This window comes from Gopherus flavomarginatus, chromosome 16, assembly GCF_025201925.1.
Source record: "Gopherus flavomarginatus isolate rGopFla2 chromosome 16, rGopFla2.mat.asm, whole genome shotgun sequence".
Taxonomy (NCBI): Eukaryota; Metazoa; Chordata; order Testudines; family Testudinidae; genus Gopherus; species Gopherus flavomarginatus.
Window position 1 is genome coordinate 4,222,504 of NC_066632.1, and position 20,685 is coordinate 4,243,188.

The following is a 20,685-nucleotide window of genomic DNA, read 5'->3' on the forward strand; positions in this document are numbered from 1 at the left end:
ATCCCCTGCATGGCCATGGAACACTTCGATCTCCCTGGCCACTCGATTATAGACCTAAAAGTCGCAATATTACAACAAAAAACCTTCAAAAACAGACTCCAAGGAGAGACTGCTGAATTGGAATTAATTTGCAAACTGGACACCATCAACCTAGACTTGAATAAAGACTGGGAGTGGATGGGCCATTACACAAAGTAAAACTATTTTCTCATGCTTATTCGCCCCCCCACCCCAGTTCCTCATATCTCATCAGTTGCTGGAAATGGGCCATTTTCATTACAAACAGTTTTTTTCCCCCTCTCCTACTGATAATAGCTCACTTTAACTGATCACTCTCCTTATAGTGTGTATGGTAACACCTATTGTTTCATGTCCTCTGTGTATATATATATCTTTCTACTGTATTTTCCACTACATGCATCTGATGAAGCGGGCTGTAGCCCATGAAAGCTTATGCTCTAATAAATGTGTTAGTCTCTAAGGTGCCACAAGGACTCCTGCTCTTTTTGGGGATACAGACTAACACAGCTGCTACACTGAAACCTGACATCTAGGAAGGTGGGCCGCAATCCTGATTCCGGTCTCTCTTGAAATGCAACTTCGTGCCAAGTTCCTTGCACTGGAAATGTCACACTTCCCATCCCAAAACACTTTGCACAAGCAAAATGAGTCACAGAGAGCATCACTCTTGCCCCAGCAATGCAGCCACCTCTAGGGTGGGCTATGGCTGTGGTTTAACAGCTGCTTAGCAGAACTACATAGAGATAACTTGCCAAAGCTGAAATACAGCCTCTTGTGGGATGAGGCGTGGTGGATGAGGGTCACTTGCTCAGTGCTGAAATGCAGCCACTTCACGGGTGGGACCTGGCAGCTGCTTTATCGTCAAACTGCACACAGATTGCTTGCTTAGCACTGAAATGCAGCCTGTTCTGGGGTGGGTCATGACAGCTAATTATCAGGTGCACAGCAAAGAGGACACATGCAGATTACTTGCCCTATGCTGAAATGCAGCCGCCTCTGAGGTGGGGCACGGCAGCTATTTAACAGCCACACAGCGACACTGCACAAAGATCACTCACTCAGCACTGAAATGCAGCCACCTCTGGGGTCAGGCACAACAACTGTGCTGAAATGCAAGGCTAAAGGCTTCATCGCTGCGCGGCTCCACCTGCCTTCACGCTGCCTCAGCTCACCCCACCCTTGGGAACACACCCAGGCCTCACTTGCCAAGGCCCAAACTCCCATGCAAGTCGCGAGGCAGGTAGGACCCCCATCACCCGCCTGACACCGGCAAGAGAGCCAGCCTGCATGCTGCTCTTGGTGGCAGCGAAGGCTGCCCAGCCCACCTCCCTGCACCCCAGTTGCTGACGCCCAAGCTAATCCCTGCATAGTGTATTAGCCGGTCACGGGGGCTTCAATGTTTCATGCCTGCTGCTGGTGCCACGATTTCATAAATGGGTCTAATCCCTGCTGTCGCAAGTCCTCTGGCAATGTCCTGAATAGGGCGTTTTGTTCCCCCTGCGGGGCGGTTTGGCAGGACCCATGGAGGAGAAGGGGAAAGCAGACAGGTCCCACTGGAATAATGCATGTACACCCTCCCGCCTCAATTCGGACGCAGAAGCCAGACGTGAAACCAAATATCATCCCCCCGGGGCTGCTTCCTCCCCGCTCCTGATTGGTGGAGTCGCCTCCTGCCCCCCTCCCAGCTGTTCGCAGCCCTAAAGAGCCAGGCGGCCGGCGAGCCGCTGTTAACCCTTCGGGCGCCGGGCGGAGATAACAGCCAGGGCCAGGATGACGCAGACTGGGTCTTAAAGCGGCAGGGGCACTCATGTAGGTCTCCCCCTGTCCTCCAGAAACCGGGGGGTGAGGGGGGGGGCTTTCAGCCCCCTAGCAGCACGATCCCACGCGCATGGCAAACCTTGCTGGAGCAGCTTGACTGTCCTCATTCTACAGGTGGGGAAACTGAGGAATGGGGGAGGGGGGACGTGCCTAAGGTCATGCATAGAGGTGTTGGCAGAGTTTAAGCTAGGAGTCCTGGTGCCCATCCCTGCAGTCTGCTCTAACCACTAGACCCTATTCCCATCTCTAAGCAGGGAAAGGAACCAAGAGGTTCTGACTCCCAGCCCCCATCCCTACTCTAGCCACCAGATCCCACTCCCCTGACCCGGGAATAGAACCCAGGAGTCTTGATGCCCACCCCTTCACTCCGAGACCCCACTCCACACCCGCAGCTGGAAAGAGAACCCAGGAGTCCTGATGCCCACCCCCTCGCTCTGAGACCCCACGCCACACCCGCAGCTGGAAAGAGAACCCAGGAGTCCTGATGCCCACCCCCTCGCACCGAGACCCCACTCCACACCCACAGTTGGAAATAGAACCCAGGAGTCCTGATGCCCACCCACCCCCTTGCGCCAAGACCCCACTCCACACCCGCAGCTGGAAAGAGAAGCCAGGAGTCCTGATGCTCACCCACCCCCTCACTCCGAGACCCCACTCCACACCCGCAGCTGGAAAGAGAAGCCAGGAGTCCTAATGCCCACCCACCCCCTCGCTCCGAGACCCCACTCCACACCTGCAGCTGGAAAGAGAACCCAGGAATCCTCATGCCCACCCCCTCGCTCCGAGACCCCACTCCACACCTGCAGCTGGAAAGAGAACCCAGGAATCCTCATGCCCACCCCCTTGCTCCAAGACCCCACTTCACACCCACAGCTGGAAAGAGAACGCAGGAGTCCTGATGCCCACCCACCCCCTCGCTCCGAGACCCCACTCCACACCCGCAGTTGGAAAGAGAACCCAGGAGTCCTGATGTCCACCCCGTTGCGCCGAGACCCCACTTCACACCCACAGCTGGAAAGAGAACGCAGGAGTCCTGATGCCCACCCACCCCCTCGCTCTGAGACCCCACTCCACACCCGCAGCTGGAAAGAGAACCCAGGAGTCCTGACTTTTAACCACACTACCCTCCTGTTTTACACAAAGCCTTCTGGCGGCTCCAGCTTTGTGCATCAGCTGGGGGGAGGGGGCAAGTGCTGGCGGCTGTGCTGGCTATTACCTGCCTCTCCGTGTTTACCTTCCTTTGCAAATGGTTTTACCCTGTAGCCAATGCTCCCTATTAGCTGCACTTGCTCAGCAGCTCTTAGCCCAGAGCAATCTCCCAGGGGCACGGATTACCCTGGCCTCTTGGCTTGTCCAGGCGGAAAGCATGGGCTTCGAGCCACAGCTCTCTGATTTTCCCAGAGTGCGCACCACATCTTATTACGCCGATTATTTTCAGGCCATCTCCTTCGGCCGGCTCCCGCCACCGATCAGCCCGTGACTCCAGCCTCCGTAACCTACTGGCTATGGTAGTTTTCAACCTGCCCCTGCGGCCCAGATCCTCACCGGGATTTAGGCACCGAATGCCCACGGCAGTTAAATGTTTTCAAGGATCTGGGCCTTCATGCTGGTTCCCCTGCTACCCCTTGCGCTTGGGAGCTGCTCCCCATAAACATCTGCCAAGCTACCACATTGTCCGACTTCAGATGGCTCCTTAAAACTCCCCTGACCTGGGATGCCTCCAGAAATCCGGACAAAGGTCAGGCTGCGGGCATGCTGAGACCACCGTGTGTCCGCTGACCGGTACTGAATTGTTTCCTTGTGCTCCCACTGTCTGTCTGTCTGTCTCCATGTGTTATCTCTTGTCTTATAGAGAGATTGGCAGCTCGGGGCGGGTGGGGGGACTGTCTTTGAGTTGTGTTTGTACAGCACCTGGCACAATGGGGTGCTGGGCCGTGACTGGGGCTCCTAGGAGCTACCATAATACACCTAGTAAATAATGTACAGCGCCTGGAACAACGGGGTCCTGGGCCATTACTGGGGCTGCTCAGAGCTACTGTAATACACCTAGTAAATAATGTACAGCACCTGGCACAACGGGGTGCTGGGCCATGACTGGGGCTCCTAAGAGCTACCGCAATACACCTAATAAATAACGTACAGCACCTGGCACAACGGGGTGCTGGGCCATGACTGGGGCTCCTAAGAGCTACCGTAATACACCTAATAATGTACAGCACCTAGCACAATGGGGTGCTGGGCTGTGACTGGGGTAATACAGATTATGGTGGCAGTTCCTTGTGGCATAGAAAGATAACAGTGGGCAGGTATTTCCTTGAATGTTGTTAATTAGGTGTGTTAAATTTCACCTCTAGAACCCAGCTGAGATCAGGGCCCCATGGTGCAGGGGGCTGCACATTCACATAGGCCTTGTCTTCACTCGGAAGAAAAGTGTGTTCTTGGAGAGGCAGTATGGCCTAGTGGATGGAGTACTAGACTAGGACTTATGAGGTGTGGGTTCTGGCCCGGTAGGGTTCCCTGGGACACGATTGCTCTGTGCCTCAGTTTCCCCATCTGTAAAATGAGGCTAATGCTCCTGCTTTCCTTTGTAAAGCACCTTGGGCTCTACTGACAAGGACAGCTAAGGATTATTTTTGGCTAACACAAGGCAGAGCTAGGATTTGTAGTTCTCACATGCGTTATCAGGACAAGGTAAACCCTAGGAAACCCCCATAGTCTCTAACTCATGTGAACATTACAAACGGCCATGGATCTGATCTCCTGCTAGCTGACACTACCCTTATCCCAAGTGAAAGGGCACCCACAGGGAGACAGTCAGTGTCCCCTCCCCCAAGAACTGACAATCGAATGAGACCAAGGAAGGATTATGGGGAAACTGAGGCATGGCGCAGTGACACGACTCCCTCACCCCAAGAGCTGGGAATGGAAAGCAGCTCTCTTGAGGGCCAAGCCTCACAACTTATCCTCCAAATCAGGCTTCCGCTTCCCCTTCCTCCCTGAGCTCTCGTTTCCTGCAAGTCAGCAAGTGGAAATGAAGAAAGTGAGCCAGCCCCTCGTGAGTTGCCAGCGCTCTGCAGATCGCACCACACGGGAACTTCAAGAGGAGTGAATTAGGAGTAGCGAGGTTCAGGATGACGGGCAGCTGGGAAGGAGGGACGGATCCTTTCATGGCTTGTTTGATCCAGCCCTGGCTAGCAGCAGTCTAACACCAGCATGGTCTGACGGGCTGTTTGCCTGGCCACAGACCACAAGGAAAATGTGGCATGTAGCACCACTGGCTTCCATTCACAGCAACTGCGCCAGGAGGGCTCAAGAGGAACGGCCTAATACTGGACTCATCAACACTGGTGTAAATCTGGAGGAACCTCATGGAAGTAAATGGATTTACGCTGGGTCTGTGCTCAGATCAGAATCGGGGCCGGAGAGTGATTGGTCCCTTAGCCTGGACTTTCTGGGTCCTAGCAGAGAAACACTGACAGGGCAAACTGGGGGCACGATCAGACTCCACTCTTATAGCGTCCCGCATCCTCCATGGATCTCAAAGCGTTTTGCAAAGGAGGGTCACCAGCACTGGTGTACAGAGGGGGAAACTGAGGCACAGACAGGGAAAGTCACTTGCACAAAGAAAATCAGTAGCAGAGTTGGGGCTAGAACCCAGGTGCTCTGACTCATATTCTCCCCTACTTTAGCCACTAGACCCATGCTCCCCCCGCCCCTGGGTTAAAACCCAGGTGTCCTGACTTCCAGGGCCTCCCCGTTACTCTAACTTACTAGATCACACTCCACTCCTAGAGCCGGGGAGAGCCTAGCTCCTGGCTTTAACCACTAGGCCCCACTCTCCTCCTAGAGCTAGGAATAGAACCCAGGAGTCCTGGCTTCTAATCCCCACTGCCCCTCTCCACTTTAACCAGATCACCCTCCCCTCCCAAGGCTGAGAACAAAATCCAGCTCTAAAGACCCCAGTTGCTCACCCATTAGGCCACGCTGCAACCTCTCAGCCAAACATCCCCATAGTCCAAGGGAAACCATCGTCTTTAAGATGTTGTACACCAGCTGCTCTCTGTCTAATGTGCTCAGATGACCTGCTCCCCCCCACAGTATCTGACAGTCTCAGAGAAGTGCTCTTACACGACACACACACAAACAGGGAAACTGAGGCACGGTGCATCCGTGCCCAAGCAAGGAACTGAGTCTTGGTCTCCTGGCTCCCAAGCTAGTGCAGTAATCACTGCTCCATCCTGCCTATGCTGCTGGGAAATTGATCTAGCTGCAGCTGAATGATTAACCCCTCTGGCTCTATGGGTCGAGTTCCCCATAAACAAGAGCCCTAATCCGGGGGCTGCGAGGGGCGGTTGTTCTGGGTTTTTATCATTGGAGGCAAGAGCAGGATCTGGCCCCCTGCACTCCAAGGAAGCGCCAAAGCCCAGCCCCCAGGGAGAGATCCGATCCAGGCCCAGCCCTGTCCTCAAGTGGATTCAAGAGGCTTATAATTCTAGCTTAGTAAATTCCATTCTGGCCAGGAAAGCAGCAGCATTCTCGCCCTGGAATGTCGCGGGGGGAGCAGTCAGGGGCTTCCTGGCAAAGCGGCTGCCTCTGAGTGCCAAGTCGGTCTGCAGGGGCCGTTTGCCCGCTGCCTGGCACGGCTGGCTCCCCTCTGGCCTGGTTGCTGGGGTTTATGGACTCTCTCCCGGCAGGGGTCGTGCTTCCATTAGGAATCCCAGCGCAGACTCTGAGCCTGTGGAAGCCTGAGTCAGATGCTGTGGGGCAGCAGGTGTCTAGAGGGAGGCAGGTTAGCGAAGGAAAGCAAGAGATAGAGGAAGTCAGGGCTCCTGGGTTCTACTCCCAAGTCTGGGAGTAGGGCCTAGTGGTTAGAGCAGGGGGGCTGGGAATTAGGACTGCTGGGTTCTATCTCCAGTTCTAGGACAGAGTGTGGGCTAGTGGTTAGAGCTGCAGGGACAGTGAATTAGTAGAACCTGTAGGGTCAATCCCGGAATCAGGCAGGAGGGGAGTGAGTGAATGGGAGGGTGGGTACGCTAGCTCTCAGGACACCTGGGTTCTAGTCTCATCTCTGCTGCTGATTTACCTTGGGCAAGTCACGTCCTTGTTCTGTGCCTCAGTTTCCCCCTCTATCAAATGGGGATACCAGTGCTCTCCACTCAGAGGTGGGGGTCGAGGCTCCACCCTTTCAGGCTGGCAACGCGCTTTGAGCAGGAAGGAGCCGGGTAAGGACATAGTCATTATTACTGGTGTTTCACGGAGCTCACACGTGAAGTTCCCCGCCTGTGGAGAGAGAGAGGTGGCCTGTGATACCAGGAGCCTGAGGTCCCTCCTGGGTTTAGAATCGATGAAGCAGAGCAGCAGGCAGTTCCTGGGTTTCTCGCTGGAGAGGCTGTGTTACACGAGGGAACCGGAGACGTGCCCAGATAAAGGGAGGGACACACACACACAGGCGCTAGCCAGCTCTCCAGGCTACGGCCTCAACCGCAAAAACAGCCGTTCTGGCTAACTGCTGCAAGCGAGACCTGCTTTACTCAGGCGAGTAACCATCACTGAAGCCAATGGGCTACGTACGTGAGCAAAGCTGCACATGGGCTCAAGTGGAATCAGGCACGAGGCTAGGCATCAGGAGAGCTTAATTCGACTCCCAGCTCTGCCACTGACCTTGGGCAACTCACTTCCCGCGCCGTGCCTCAGTTTCCCCTCCCACCTTTTGTACATTTAACATCTGAGCTCTTTGGGGCAGGGCTTTTCTCTCACGCTATGTCTGTGCAGCGCCTGGCCCAATGCGGTCCCTGATCTCAGTCGGGGGCTGCGCACCTTATGGCTGCAGGTGCATGTGGAAAAGAGAGGCTCCGTCCTCTCCGGGTGGGGCAGGTGTGGGGGTGGCTGCCCCGGAGCCGAGCTCAGGCGGGCTGAGCAGATCTCCCCTTACCTTGGGCAGGGCCTTGGGGGGCAGGATCCCCTAGGCTACAGATAGGCCCGGGAGATCGCCAGCTCTCTGGGGCATCCTGGGCCGGCTCCCCTGGGTCAGGGGGAGCCCCTTGATCCAGGCTGACGCCGCTGGGGTTCAGGTGAGCCCCGCCCAGGTGAGATGGGGGCGGGGCCTACCTGCCTGAGGTGCGGGAGGAGGGAGGCACCTGCTTTCCCCTGGGTCACATGGGCGAGAGGGAAGGCGGAGCTGGCCAGATCGCAGCCCTGGGAGGGAGCGGACAGAGGGACAGGGCCGGTGAGTGCGGGGAAGGGGCTTGGGGCTCTATGGGGCAGCCCCCACCTATGGAGCAGGCAGGGCTAAAGAACCCCCCCCGGCTCCTTTAAGAGAGCCTGGACCCCCCCCATTCCACTTAATGCCAGGGGACCCTGGGGGGGACAGTTGCCCCCCCCACTTGGAATTTGGCTGCTGGTGGAGGCTGGTCTGTGCCCCCCACTTGTACCTTGGGTCTCTGGCTTCTCCGGTGCCACAGATCGGGGGGGAGATGCCCCCCCGGGGTTACCTACACCCACCCCCAGCCTGGGCCCACCGTGGTGTGGGAGGGGTGATCTCAGCCCAGGGCACAGGCCGCGAGAGGCCTGGCCGCCCCTGAGAACCCAGGCGATCGGGTGCCTGGAGTTGATTCATGTTGGAGACCGGGTTTCCTGGTCTCTCCGGGTGTTTCCTCCTTCGGGGGAGCCCCACCCCTCCTTCCGGGAGTAGCCCCGGCTGGAGGGGGCTGGGGAAGGGGTGGCACACGCAGGGTTAATGAGCTCTGGGTGACTTTCACTGGCTTTGTGCTTAATCAGCTGGGTTAAAAATTGACCAGCGAGGCCCAGCTGGGCTGGGATCCACAGAGGGAGTCAATATGGCAGGGGGACCCAGGGGCACCCCCGTTTCTTTAAAACCATCTTCCTGCCCTGAGATGGACCTGGCAGGGCCTTGCATGGGGGGGAGCTGGAGTGGGCTAGGGTGGGGGGCCATCACTAGCCCTGAGTGCCCATCACTAGCCCTGAGAGGCTTGCCATGTTGTCACAGGGTCTTGGGGGGGACTGGAGATTTGCCCTTTGGTGTGTGTGTGGGGGGCTGGTGGCTCCTGCTGCTGAGGGCCAGAAATGAGGTCTGTGATCTGTGACCTGGGCTCGTGCTTAGGGGGGCAGGAATCTGGCTGGGGACTGAATGATTCCTTGCTATCCCCGACCCCCTATATGCCAGAGGCTCTGTGTGCCCCTCAGGCCACCCCCCCCCCCCGGCAAGGTCCCCGTCTCTCTGTGCTCCCTACCCCAATGCCAGGCTGTCCCATGCCAGTTACTCTGTGTCTTCCCCCCACTCACTTTTCCCCATCCCATGGTCCCCAATTCTGCCCCATGCCCCCTATTCCCCCTCCCCCATACCAGGGTCTCCCCTTCCCAAGGGGGTTCTGTGTGCCCCCCATTGCCCCGCTGCATACCAAGGTCCCCAAGGTCCTCCTGCTCTGCACACGCCCGGGAGCCTCAGTAGAAAGGTGGACCCTGCCCCAAATGTGTGTCCACACCAGAGAAATTTGGTGTGGCAGCCCCCTCGTGGCCCACCGGGACCTGCACCCCACGTTCACCTGCACAGCTGCCCCCAGTTGTTCATCCCCCTGGCCGGGAGAAGGGATGTGGAGAGTGGCTGCTAGCGCCAGGCTGGGCTCCTCCCTGGAAGCTCTGGGCCCGGTGGGTTTTACCTTATCATCTGGGTTCCTCTAGTGCCCCCAAAGGCGAGTGTTGGGTGTGGTAGAGACACCGTCTCTTGCCATGTAAGCTCTGTGGGGGCAGGGAATCAAAATAGACGAGAAGGGAGAAGAGTTTTCACAGGGTAGCAGGGGAAACTGAGGCACGGGAGAGTGACTGGCTCGAGGAGGCTCAGGGAGTCGGGCAGAAGTGAAAGTGGATCCCAGGTCTGACTCACAGGCCTCTGTCTTAGCCACTAAACCATGCTCCCTAAGCAAGGGGGTGGGCTTCTAACCTGGCCTCCTTGATAAATAGCCCCTGGCAAGAGGCAGCCCCAGCCCCAAAGAGCTTGCAGTCTAAATAGGTGGGAGGGGAAACTGAGGCACAGTGAGTTGTCCACGGTCCATGACCACACTGGGAAGGGAACTGGGCTCTCCTGGTTCCCAGCCTAGAGCCCTAGCCACTAGACTACGCTGCCTGCCGGGTTCTTTGCAGACCTCGCTGAGCGCTCAGGACTGGTTGAGATGAGGCTGTGGGTGTCTGCAAAGGTCTGTGGCTTATTTGAAATACCAGAGAGCAGCATTTCTGATGGCAACTGGAAGAAATTTGGGTTGGTTCGTGGGTCGCTCTCTGTCGGTACCTGCTATTGGAGTGATTGGCTGATGGGGTTGGGGAAATGGGCCGGGTTTTTCCTGGGATGGGAACCACAAAGAGTATGGAGCAGTGGGTAAAGCAGGGAGGGCTGGGACAGGAGCCAGGACTCCTGGGTTCCTTCCCGGACCTGGGAATAGTGTCTTCTCTGGCTTAGAGCTGACAGCCAGGACTCCTGGGTTCTGTTCCCAGTTCTGGAGGAGTTTGCCGCTGGTTAGAGCGGGGGATCAAAAGCCAGGACTCCTGGGTTCTGTTCTCAGCTCTGCCAGTGACTTGCTGTGTGGACTCCTGGTTTCTGTATCTGGCTGTGCGCTGGCCCAGCACTCTGCTTCCCTCTCGCTAGGGGCAAGTCCCTTCCCCGATTGGTGCCTTAGTTTCCCCATCTGTAACACTTGCCTTCCTCCCAGGGTGTTGGGAGGCTGGATTCGGCCAAGGTCCGTGCGGTGCTTTGGTACCCTGGCCGCTTGCACGGAAGATGCAGCAGCAGCTCCAATGTGACTAGGATGAGGATCTGCTGAGAGCAGCAGGGATGGGAAAAGGGTCTGTTCTGTGGAGAGGGCTCCCTGAGCACGGGCCATGGCAGGTTTGCTACGCCCCACCCTGCCCCTTCGAGCTTTGTCCTGCCTAATTTGGGAATCCCTAGGTGACAGGAATGGCCTAGGGCCTGAAATCCTCCTCCTGATGAAGACATTTGCATCTCCAAAGGGCTGGATCACTAGAAACTTCATTCCACACACCCAGGAGGCTCCTTCTACCTGTGCCCCCTCCTCCCCTCTGTCAGGGACTCTGTGCACCCCATTTCAGGATTCCCCATTCCTCTAAGCCCCTTAGCCACCCCCCACCAGGGGCTCTGTGCGCCCCATTCTCCACCATTATCTCTTGGACTTCCTTTTTGTGCCTTCAGCTGGTTCTTTGATCTGGAGCTGATTCAGCTCTGCTCAAAGCTCAGGGATCTACTCACCAGATGTGGGGGGCTCCATGTGTCCGCTGTTCTCCCCCACCCGTGCAGTTTTTCTGATCATCCCCCAAATCGACAGGGTGCTGCCCCGAAATATCCCTGGAAGTATGGAAGCGATTGGACAGGGCATTGAGAAGTTATTGCATTTCGGACAACGCAGAAGGGCCACCAGGTAGATCTTATGGGCTCCTGAGCTTGGCCACTAATGGGTGGGGCATGTGGCTTTCTAGATACTTTGAACGGCTCCAGGGTCTAGATCCAGGGTCTTCACAAGCTTTCATAGATTTAGCCTCATGATTCCAGAATTTCTGGGCAGGTTCTAAGCACCCTGATTGATTTGTGGGGTGGAAACTGGAAAAGGCAGATTCCGCCAGAGGGAGAGAGGGGAACGTCTGGGCTGCCGTGGGCCCCGTTGCTGCCGCAGATGGAGGAATCTCCCTGCCTGTAGCTGGTCCCAGGCAGAAGCTTAGGGCTTGTCTACATCAGAAAGTTGCAGCGCTGGTGAGGGAGTTACAGCGCTGCAACTTAGGAGGTGTACACATCTGCAGGGCACCACCAGCGCTGCAACTCCCTGTTTGCAGCGCTGGCCGTACTCCCGTTTTGTCTCGGGTGTAGAGGATCCAGCGCTGGTGATCCAGCGCTGGTAATCAAGTATAGACACTTACCAGCGCTTTTCTTGACCTCCGTGGAATAAGCAGGTATCCCAGCATACCTGAGGAAGCCTCTGGTAATCAAGCTGGTCTCCTTCCCCGGCTTGCTCTCGTGTTCCCCGAACCCCGAGCAAGCAGGTCTCCGTCCCTGCGGTTTGCAGGGTGGTTCCGGGAACGCGAGAGCAAACCGGGGAAGGAGACCAGCTTCGCCGCGGTTTGCTCTCGCGTTCCGCGAACCACCCTGCAAACCGCAGGGAAGGAGACCTGCTTGCTCGGCGGTTCGGGGAACGCGAGAGCAAACCGGGGAAGGAGACCAGCTTCGCCGCGGTTTGCTCTCGCGTTCCCCGAACAAGCAGGTCTCCTTCCCTGCGGTTTGCACGGTGGTTCGCGGAACGCGAGAGCAAACCGCGGCGAAGCTGGTCTCCTTTCCCGGTTTGCTCTCGCGTTCCCCGAACCCGAGCAAGCAGGTCTCCTTCCCTGCGGTTTGCAGGGTGGTTCGCGGAACGCGAGAGCAAACCGCGGCGAAGCTGGTCTCCTTTCCCGGTTTGCTCTCGCGTTCCCCGAACCCGAGCAAGCAGGTCTCCTTCCCTGCGGTTTGCAGGGTGGTTCGCGGAACGCGAGAGCAAACCGCGGCGAAGCTGGTCTCCTTCCCCGGTTTGCTCTCGCGTTCCCTGAAACCCCTTGAAGCCGCCCAACAGCGCTGCAGTGTGGCCACATCTAACACCACTTGCAGCGCTGGTTGCTGTAAGTGTGGCCACTCTGCAGCGCTGGCCCTATACAGTTGTACTAATACAGCTGTAACAACCAGCGCTGCAAAATTTTAGATGTAGACATGGCCTTAGTAAGCCGTGTGCACTCTCGTTGGGTGGGCAGGTTCGACTGAGAATGAGGTGGGATCCCCAGCGGGTGAGGTGCTGGACAAAGAATAAAAGAGACAGTCCCTGCCCTGAAGTACTTGTCTAACCAGACTCTCCCCATCCCTGCTGGGACACAGGGCGGTGTTGTTTTCTCTTATTGTACAGATGGGGAAACTGAGGCACGGAGCGGGGCAGTGATTTGCCCAAGGTCACCCAGAGGGTCAGAACTGGGGATAGTGCCCAGGGCTCTGTCTGCTAGGCTGGCACGGTGATGTCTGCTTCCAGCTGCGTTGGGGCTGGATTCTGTCCTGGAGGCAGCCCCACGAGGTGCTGAGGGCTGCATCAGCTGAGGCCTAGGCTTGCTAGAGAAGGCAGTGTGGCCTAGCAGACGGAGCCTTGGGTTGGGACACCTGGGTCCTAGGCCCAGTTCTGCCTGCTGGGTGACTCTGGGCAAGCCACTTCCCTGCTCTGCCGTGCCTCAGTTTCCCCATCTGTAGCATGGGGGGAATGAATGTGACCTCCCTTGTAAAGCGCTTTGGGATTGGCTGGATAAGAGCCTAGGGTTATTTCTGCACATGCCCGGTTCTGTTCTCCCTGACTCCAGCTCCTGGCGCTGAGTTTCTAACTTAACCCTTGAGTGACTTCAGCACAACCCCGGCCCCTGCCAAAGGGGCAGTGGGCACCAGGAACTGGTTGAGAGAAATCCTGAGCAACCGAGCTCAGTCCGGGGAGGATCCCAGCCATCTTTGGAGCCCCGGGGGTGCACGGAAGCAAACCACCCAACCTCCACAAGAGGTTGTAAATGCTGGGGGGGAGGAGCTCCAAAATCCCTTGCTCAAACGACCCCAAATTCAGACCATGGACCCTCCCCGGCTCCCCCATGAGGTGCAGCAAATTTCACGCCAATCCAAGTAAGTGGACGGATCGTAGAGCGCCCAGAAGAGCCGACCTGGTGGAGGGGTGGGCTTGGTGGTCTGTGGGTCTAACAGATGCAGAGCTGGGGGAGGGTGTCACTGAGGGGGCGAGGGGGTTACTAGTGGCTTTGACCCCTTTCTCACTCTCCTTTCCCAGGTGGTGAAACCCTGGGGGCTGCCGCTTCCTTGTCATCCCCATCTCCAAGGGCCCCCCACACCCCCCAACGGGCTGAGGACGCTGGGAAGCAGGAGGCTGCGTTACGGTTGCACCATCAGGATTGTAGTCCCTCCAGGGAGAGGGGGCGTGACCGCCCCATGTCCCCCCCTCCCTTCCCGACACCCATGGCAGCGATGGCGGGCTACAGTCACCCCTTGCTCCTGGCCGTGGCCCTGCAGTGCCTGTTACAGCCGGCCCTGGGCCAAGGTAGGTGGTGGGTTGTCAAGTGCATCTGTTTCCACGCCGGGTGGGGAGGGAGGCTCGGAGTCAGGACTCTTGGGTTCTGTCCGCAGCTTTGGGCAGGGAGTAGGCTCTAGCTGTTAAACAGCCTGGAGTTCTCTTAACTCCACCACTGATTGAGCGAGTGATTTTCCCTTATGCTCACACCTTCCTCTTCATGGTGATAGGGACAGAAATCTTATCCTGCTGCTCCAATGGCTCAGGGCCAGAAGGAGACTCCCCCTCCCTATAGGCAGTATAGGCCCTATGACACACCTTTGAGCAGTTCTGATTCCATGCAGCAGAGGGAAGCAGTGCCCCCCCCCACAGCAATAATGTGGATAGAATCGTTCACTGGATCCCGGTGCTAGCAAGATCTGCTGCAGGCAAGTCCCCCTGGCAGGAGGCTGCAGCTTAGCTTGAGTAAAGTTGCTGCTGGGCTGTCGTTAGTTGGGGCAGCTGGAAGGAGGGACTCCATGGCTTTAGATTCTGGTCACCAGACGCAGCACCGGGGTCAACCCAGCATTGCCTGGGTTGGACCAAAATACAGAGCATTGACCCTCTTGTGTGTTTACCAACAGAGGGGTGATGGGCACGGTTAAACGGCTGCCATGCCCCACCCCAGAGGTGGCTGCATTTCAGCACTGGCTGAGCGATCCCTGCGCAGTGCCACTGCGTGGCTGTTAACCAGCTGCCCTGTTCTACCCCAGAGGTGGCTGCCAGGGGCGGCTCTAGGTATTTTGCTGCCCCAAGCACGGCAGGCAGGCTGCCTTCGGCGGCTTGCCTGTGGGAGGTCCCTGGTCCAGCAGATTTGGTGGCAGCCTGTGGGAGGTCCGCCGAAGCCGCGGGACCAGCGGACCCTCCGCAGGCATGCCGCCGAAGGCAACCTGCCTACCGCCCTCACAGCGATCAGCAGAGCGCCCCCCGTGGCTTGCTGCCCCAGGCACGTGCTTGGCGGGCTGATGCCTGGAGCCGCCCCTGGTGGCTGCATTTCTGTGGTCGGAAGAACGATCCCTGCATGCAATGGTAGGGAGGTCGGAAGAGGGGATGTCACCCTTTGGCTTGCAAGGCCCAGATTGGCAGGTTTGAGTATTCCCCCCCCCCCCGCCCCACTAAATCTTCCACTGGTGTTATTACATGGGAGAGGAAACATACAGTATCCTGCAAGGGGGGGGAGGGGGGGCTCTGAGGTGCTACCGTAATACATCTAATAAAGAACGTTCAGCACCCACCACAGCGGGGTCCTTGGCCATGATGGGGGCTCTACTGTAATCCATATAATAAAGTTGATGCCTGAAGCAAGTGACTAGATTTTAATGGGGCCAGCATACAACACCGCCCCCCCCCCCCCCCACACCCCGCAGCTTCCCAGGGCAGATCCTGTGGCTCTCAGTCCCCAGACACCCCCCACGGCCGTTGCTGCTGCCCCCCTCCTGCCAGGGCAAACCGCAGGCGTGTTTGTGGAAGGCTCCTTCCCTGTTACGGCGTGATCCTGCCTGTCCTGGGCCCCTCACCAGTCCTGGGGGAGCGGGCGCGGTGAGGCAGGGTGGTTTCAGTTGTCCAGGAGCCTGACACAGGTGGCTCCACACCCGGGAGGGAGCGGCTGGAACAGGGGGGTGAGTCACCTCTGTTGGGGGAGTGTCCCTGGGTCTGGCTGATCTCTTAGCACCCCGCCCCGTGTGTGTCTGTTTACAGGTGGAGTCACCTACAAGTGTTTTAAGACACCCCCCCAATGCATCAAACAAACAGTTTCAACAACCTCTTCCCCGCCACCCAGCATGTAACTTACTGCTCTGGGCAAAGGAGGGGAGGGTCCAAATTCCTTATCAAGCAAGGACTCCGCCTGCCTTGGAAACTGTATCCAGGCTGCACAGTAATGGCTAGTGGTTAGAGCGGGGGTGGGCTGGGGAGCAGCTGGGAGCCATGGCTCTGGGGTTCCATTTCCAACCTTGGTAGGATCTAGGGCTTGGGGGGTGGGGTTGGGGTAGGAGTAGGGGCTGCTGGATTCTCAGCCCTGGGAGGAGAGTGGTTAGAGCAGGGAGGGGCTGGGAGCCAGGACTCCTGGGTTCTGTCCCCAGCACTGAGAGAGTGGGGTCTAGTGGTTAGAGCGGTGTGTATACTGGGACTCAGGACTTCTGGGTTCTATCCCCAACTCTGAGAGGGGAGTGGAATTTAGAAGGGGGCTGCTGAAAGCCAGGACTCCTGGGTTCTATCCCCAGCCCTGAGAGGGGAGTGGGATTTAGAAGGGGGGTGCTGAGAGCCAGGACTCCTGGGTTCTATCCCCAGCCCTGAGAGGGGAGTGGGATTTAGAAGGGGGCTGCTGAAAGCCAGGACTCCTGGGTTCTATCCCCAGTTCTGCCATTAACTAGCAAAGTGGGGAGGGGGAGGGAGTGGCTTGGGACCAGCTCTACCACCTTGTGCGGGGAGAGTCCTGTGCATACCAGGGGCCCCCTCCTGCTGGATCCCAGAGCTCTGAGTCGCACCTGAGTCCTGGGAAGGGCTCCAGCCCCTCCCAGCTGCCTGTTCAGGCCTGACCTGCTCTCTGGGTTGCAATGCACAACCGCCCTGGAGCTGGGAGCATGGGCTGAAGGCCAGGCTGGGGACTGGGCAGGGCAGGATGGAGCAGAGAGGGGCACCCTGGGAGTTGTAGTTCCCTTCCCGCATAATGGCGAGGCAGGGGCAGGGGAAGGGAGCGGCTGGCCTGGCACAGAGAATAGTGTGTTGCCTACAGACTGGAGGCGGAGTCCTGCGCCCTGGGAGGCTGGATGGTGCATGGTGGAGCCGAGCTGGGATTGTGGGGATGAGCCCAGGGGGGCGGTTGAGTTGTACCATCAATATTGGGTAGACTTGCTGGGAGTAGGGCTAGTGGTTAGAGCTGGGAATCGGGGGCTTCTGGGTTCTGTCCCCAGCCCTGGCAGGAGAGTGGGGATGAGTGGTTAGAGCAGGGTGGGCTGGGAGTCAGGACACCTGGGTTCTGTCCCCAGCCCTGGGAGGGTGGGGGGGTCTAGTGGTTAGAGCTGGGGGGGCTGGCTTGTGTGCACTGCTGCCCCCTGCTGGGCAGGGAATTCCATCACACCTCCCCAGGTGGTAGAGGGGGCTGGTGGTTGATGGGTTTCTCTTGCTGCGCTGAGCTCCTGGGGGGCGGCATTGGACCAGGTTGCTGTCAGGGTAGCAGAGACCTTCAGGCAAACGGCGGTTTCTGCTGGAAGTGATACTGTCTGCTTGGTGAGGGGCCCCTAGAAGGCAGAATCAGAAGTCCCCCCCCGGGGTGGTACTAGAGAGGTGCTGTGCTGCAGGGAGTGGAGTGGGGGGGCGCAGTCAGTGCTGACCCCAATGTCTCACTGTGGCACTAGGGGGCGCTGTGCTACAGGGTGCAGGGACTGGGCTTGGTAGGGGGCACTGTCCCACTGAGGCCATTAAAGGTCACTCCATATGGCATTTTTCCAGGAATTGGGCTGGTGATAATTTAGGGAGGATGTGACATCTCACTTGGATAACCCCAGGCTGCTGCCTCCCTAAATAACCTCCCCCCTGCCCTGGTGCACTTGAAACTGGGAATCTCCTTCACTTCCTGTCCTAAACTATTGCCTTGCTCTGCAGTGGCTAACCGGCTGCCACACCCCACCCCAGAGGTGGCTGCATGTTGGTGCTGGCGCCTGCGTAGCATCAATGCCATGGTTGAGCTCTCTGATGGTGGGGTGGGGGTGTACTCCAGCAGAGGCCTCTTAACATCAAAGCCTCCTATCGCACCCCCTTGCCGTACCCCTCCCCACGCTAAGCTCTGTTCTCTTTATTCCTCTTTTAAATCAAGCCACGAACGGGAGCACCGCGACACCCAGACCTGCATCGGGGCTCACGGTAAGTAGGCTTCAGGGGGGCAGATCAGCCGTGTGTTTTTTGGGGGGGTTATCCCAGCATGCACTGGAGAGAGACTTGAGTGGAACTGAGCTGGAAGCTTGGAGATATTGTACAGGGTGTGTGTGGGGGGGGGTTCCAATTTGAGAAGGGGGGGATCTGGAGCAGGAGGCCTAGCTCACTTCCTCTGGGGAGCCCCTGTCTTTACCTCCCACACTCCTGGTTGGCTCCTGGGGTAACCCCCCCCCCCCCCCCGATCCTCAGCTCCAACTCTGCCCTGGGTCGAATGCCCGGCTCCCTTGTGCATGCAGCGTTCTCCCCTCTGTGCAAGAGTGTTCTCCTCTGCATCAGCCTCCCACTCCCATTGCTAACACAGCCCCCCCTCCATGGCACCTCTCTGCCCCCCACGCCCACGGGGAGCTGGGCAGGCCGTGATTATGGTTCTGTCTCACTCTCCCCCCGGCAGGAGTCAGAGCGGCTGGCGGCTATCATTGTCCCCTCCCTAGTTGGGGGTCTCCTGCTTATTGGACTCGTGATCTTCGGGGTGCTCAAGGTGCGGGAGAGGCGGCAGACGGAGGGCACCTACCGGCCAAGCAACGAGGAGCAGGTGGGTGCTCGGGTGGTGACGAACACTAACCTCCAACTGCCCCCCGAGGAGCGGCTGATCTGACCTGGGGGGAGGGGGGGGGTCACACACACCCCCTCCCCGGACTGGCAGACTCTGCACCGGCTGGACCCTGCAGTTCCAGAGCCAGCCGCACACCTGGAGGGGGGCTCCTTGCTCTCTGCTGGCTGGAAGGAGCTGACGTCTTCGTCGTGGGGTGCATCGGATTTCCACCTGCGCCCTGCTGCTGCAGGGGAGTGGGGGGTGCTGCCCAGCCAGGGTCGGCCCAGGGCAGCTTGCCCACGAAACTGCTGGCCGTGTTGGTGCTGTGCGACATCGCCTCCTGGTGGACCACTTTATCCATCCCCCATCCACCCCCGTCTGCGTCTCACACGTGTCCTGTAATCTCCCTTACCTCGGTCGGCGTCTGTCTGTCCTGGGGCCGGCTGCAGGGGGGTTGTGCTTGAAGCTGCCCGGGTCAGCAAGCGGCCTCAGTTTGCATTGCAGGCTGCAGATGGGGAGTGACTCTGTGTTGGCACCCGGGCTGGTGAAAGCCAGGCTGGCGCAGCAGCGAAGGAAGGGGAAGCTAGAAGCTCCTGCCCGAGCCGCAGGGGAAGGTTTTGGCTTTAAAAAAATCTGCTGAAGGGAAACAGCCGTGTCTATGCATTGTTTAAAAAACCGATCCCCCGGGTTAGTTAATACACATTAGCCCGAGGTGCAGACAGAAGGTAGGGGAAGAGAGGTTTAAGTCCCTTCACTGTCATGCCTCAGTTTCCCTATCACTCCCCCTCCCCCTGGTGCTCTACAAAACCTGCAGCCTTCTTGGGTGTGTGTAGAAGGTGCCACATCACTGTCTAGTGGCTGGTGAATGCAGAGGATAATAGCCTCCTGCGGCTGTCAGCTGATGGAGCTGCTCCTTGGGCTGGGCTTACTGGACTCAAACCTGGGCGGCCGCTGGGGTCATTTCTCATGGTAGGGGGAGCAGTGAAATACACTAATAACTCAAAAAACAACTGGGCGGCCTTTTTTGCTGTCCTGTCCCTGGGGAATGAACCAAACTGCACCCAACTTAACGATCCAAATCTTTGTCCTCTGGCTGGGCTGTGATTCATCCCTCCCTTAAACCAAAACTTGTTGGAGTCTTCTCCAATGTGCGGCATCCCCCTGGAGCCGGTGTCGGTGGCCTTTTCACCCAAACCACTGTGTCCCACAGCACAACCCCACCCCATTGCTGCCCCCCCCGGCCAGCACCGGGGCTAAGATTATTTCCCTGCATGGGGCAGTCTGTCCCCCCAACAGTGAGGCTGGAGCAGGAGCAACCGTCCTCTCCCTTAAGCTTCCAGACCCAGCTGCAGTAGAAGCCGCGTGGGGGCGGATTTCCTTGCCCCATTAGTCACTTGTACCAGGAGCGGTTCCCGAGCCTTGGGCTTGGCTTGTGGATCTTTAGCTCGGGCTGGCTCTGCCTTTATGCCACCCGTGGCTCGTTGCTCTGAACATCTCAGCCTCTTAACTTTTTAATGTAGTGGCAGGGAGTTCCCCAGGCTTCCAAGGGAGGGAGATGGGGGAGGGAAGCTGTTTGCCCAGCAGGCCATCCAGCATCAGGGGTTGCTAGGAACCCAGTTCCCCAGCCAGCAGCCATCTTTACAGCCCCTGGTCGATGCTTCCTCGCTGTAGGCTGCGTCTGGGATCTGTCCCCCTGTCTGCCGCCGGCGCCTCCGTGGCATGCTCAGTGCCTGGCTGAAAGCTTCCCCTGCTCCTCCAGCCGTCAGCTGGTGCTGCGTGTTCTCCGCCTCAGTCACCTCTTCTCTCCTTTCAGTCCTCCCGGGAAGACCCGAAATTAACCGAGCTGTGAGAGCTGGGAGCAAACGTCACCAGAGCATGGCCCTTGCGCTTTGAAAGTGCCGGAGTTGGGATCTCCTGGCCCCATGCCCGCCCACTGGTCAGTTCCGCACCCCACCCTCCCCGTGGGGTCACTCTGCCCAGGCTGCCTCTTACAAGCTCCCTGTTCACCCAGCACCGGGAGGGGCTGGTTGCTGACGGGGGTTCAGGGGCCCTGTGATCATACAATTAACTGCAGCAGGGCTGGGGTCCTGATATGGGACCAGCTATTCACAGCTCAGGGTGGGCCCCTGGGTGCAGCTCAGTCCACATGGGCCCCCTGGTGCAGGTCTGCCCACAGCTCAGCCTGGGCCCCCTGGGTGCAGCTCCGCCCGCATGGGCCCCCTGGGTGCAGCTCCGCCCACAGCTCAGCCTGGGCCC

The 20,685-nt window shown here is 58.3% G+C and overlaps 1 protein-coding gene across 3 annotated transcripts; it reads left to right on the forward strand.

The window, feature by feature from the left end:
* The first annotated feature begins 1,786 nt into the window (after window positions 1–1,786).
* Window positions 1,787–20,570, forward strand: CRB3 (crumbs cell polarity complex component 3). Of its 3 annotated transcripts, XM_050925056.1 has the most exons (5): window positions 8,041–8,065; window positions 11,190–11,282; window positions 13,689–13,955; window positions 17,779–17,825; window positions 18,289–20,570. In XM_050925056.1, the coding sequence occupies exons 3-5, from the start codon at window positions 13,847–13,849 to the stop codon at window positions 18,490–18,492; spliced, it is 360 nt and encodes a 119-aa protein (XP_050781013.1). In that variant the 5' UTR covers window positions 8,041–8,065; window positions 11,190–11,282; window positions 13,689–13,846; the 3' UTR covers window positions 18,493–20,570. The 3 variants fall into 3 exon arrangements, with proteins under 3 accessions (XP_050781012.1, XP_050781011.1, XP_050781013.1); XM_050925055.1 differs by lacking the exons at window positions 8,041–8,065; window positions 11,190–11,282 and adding an exon at window positions 1,787–1,953; XM_050925054.1 differs by lacking the exon at window positions 11,190–11,282 and having other exon boundaries at window positions 8,021–8,065.
* The last annotated feature ends 115 nt before the right edge of the window (window positions 20,571–20,685 follow it).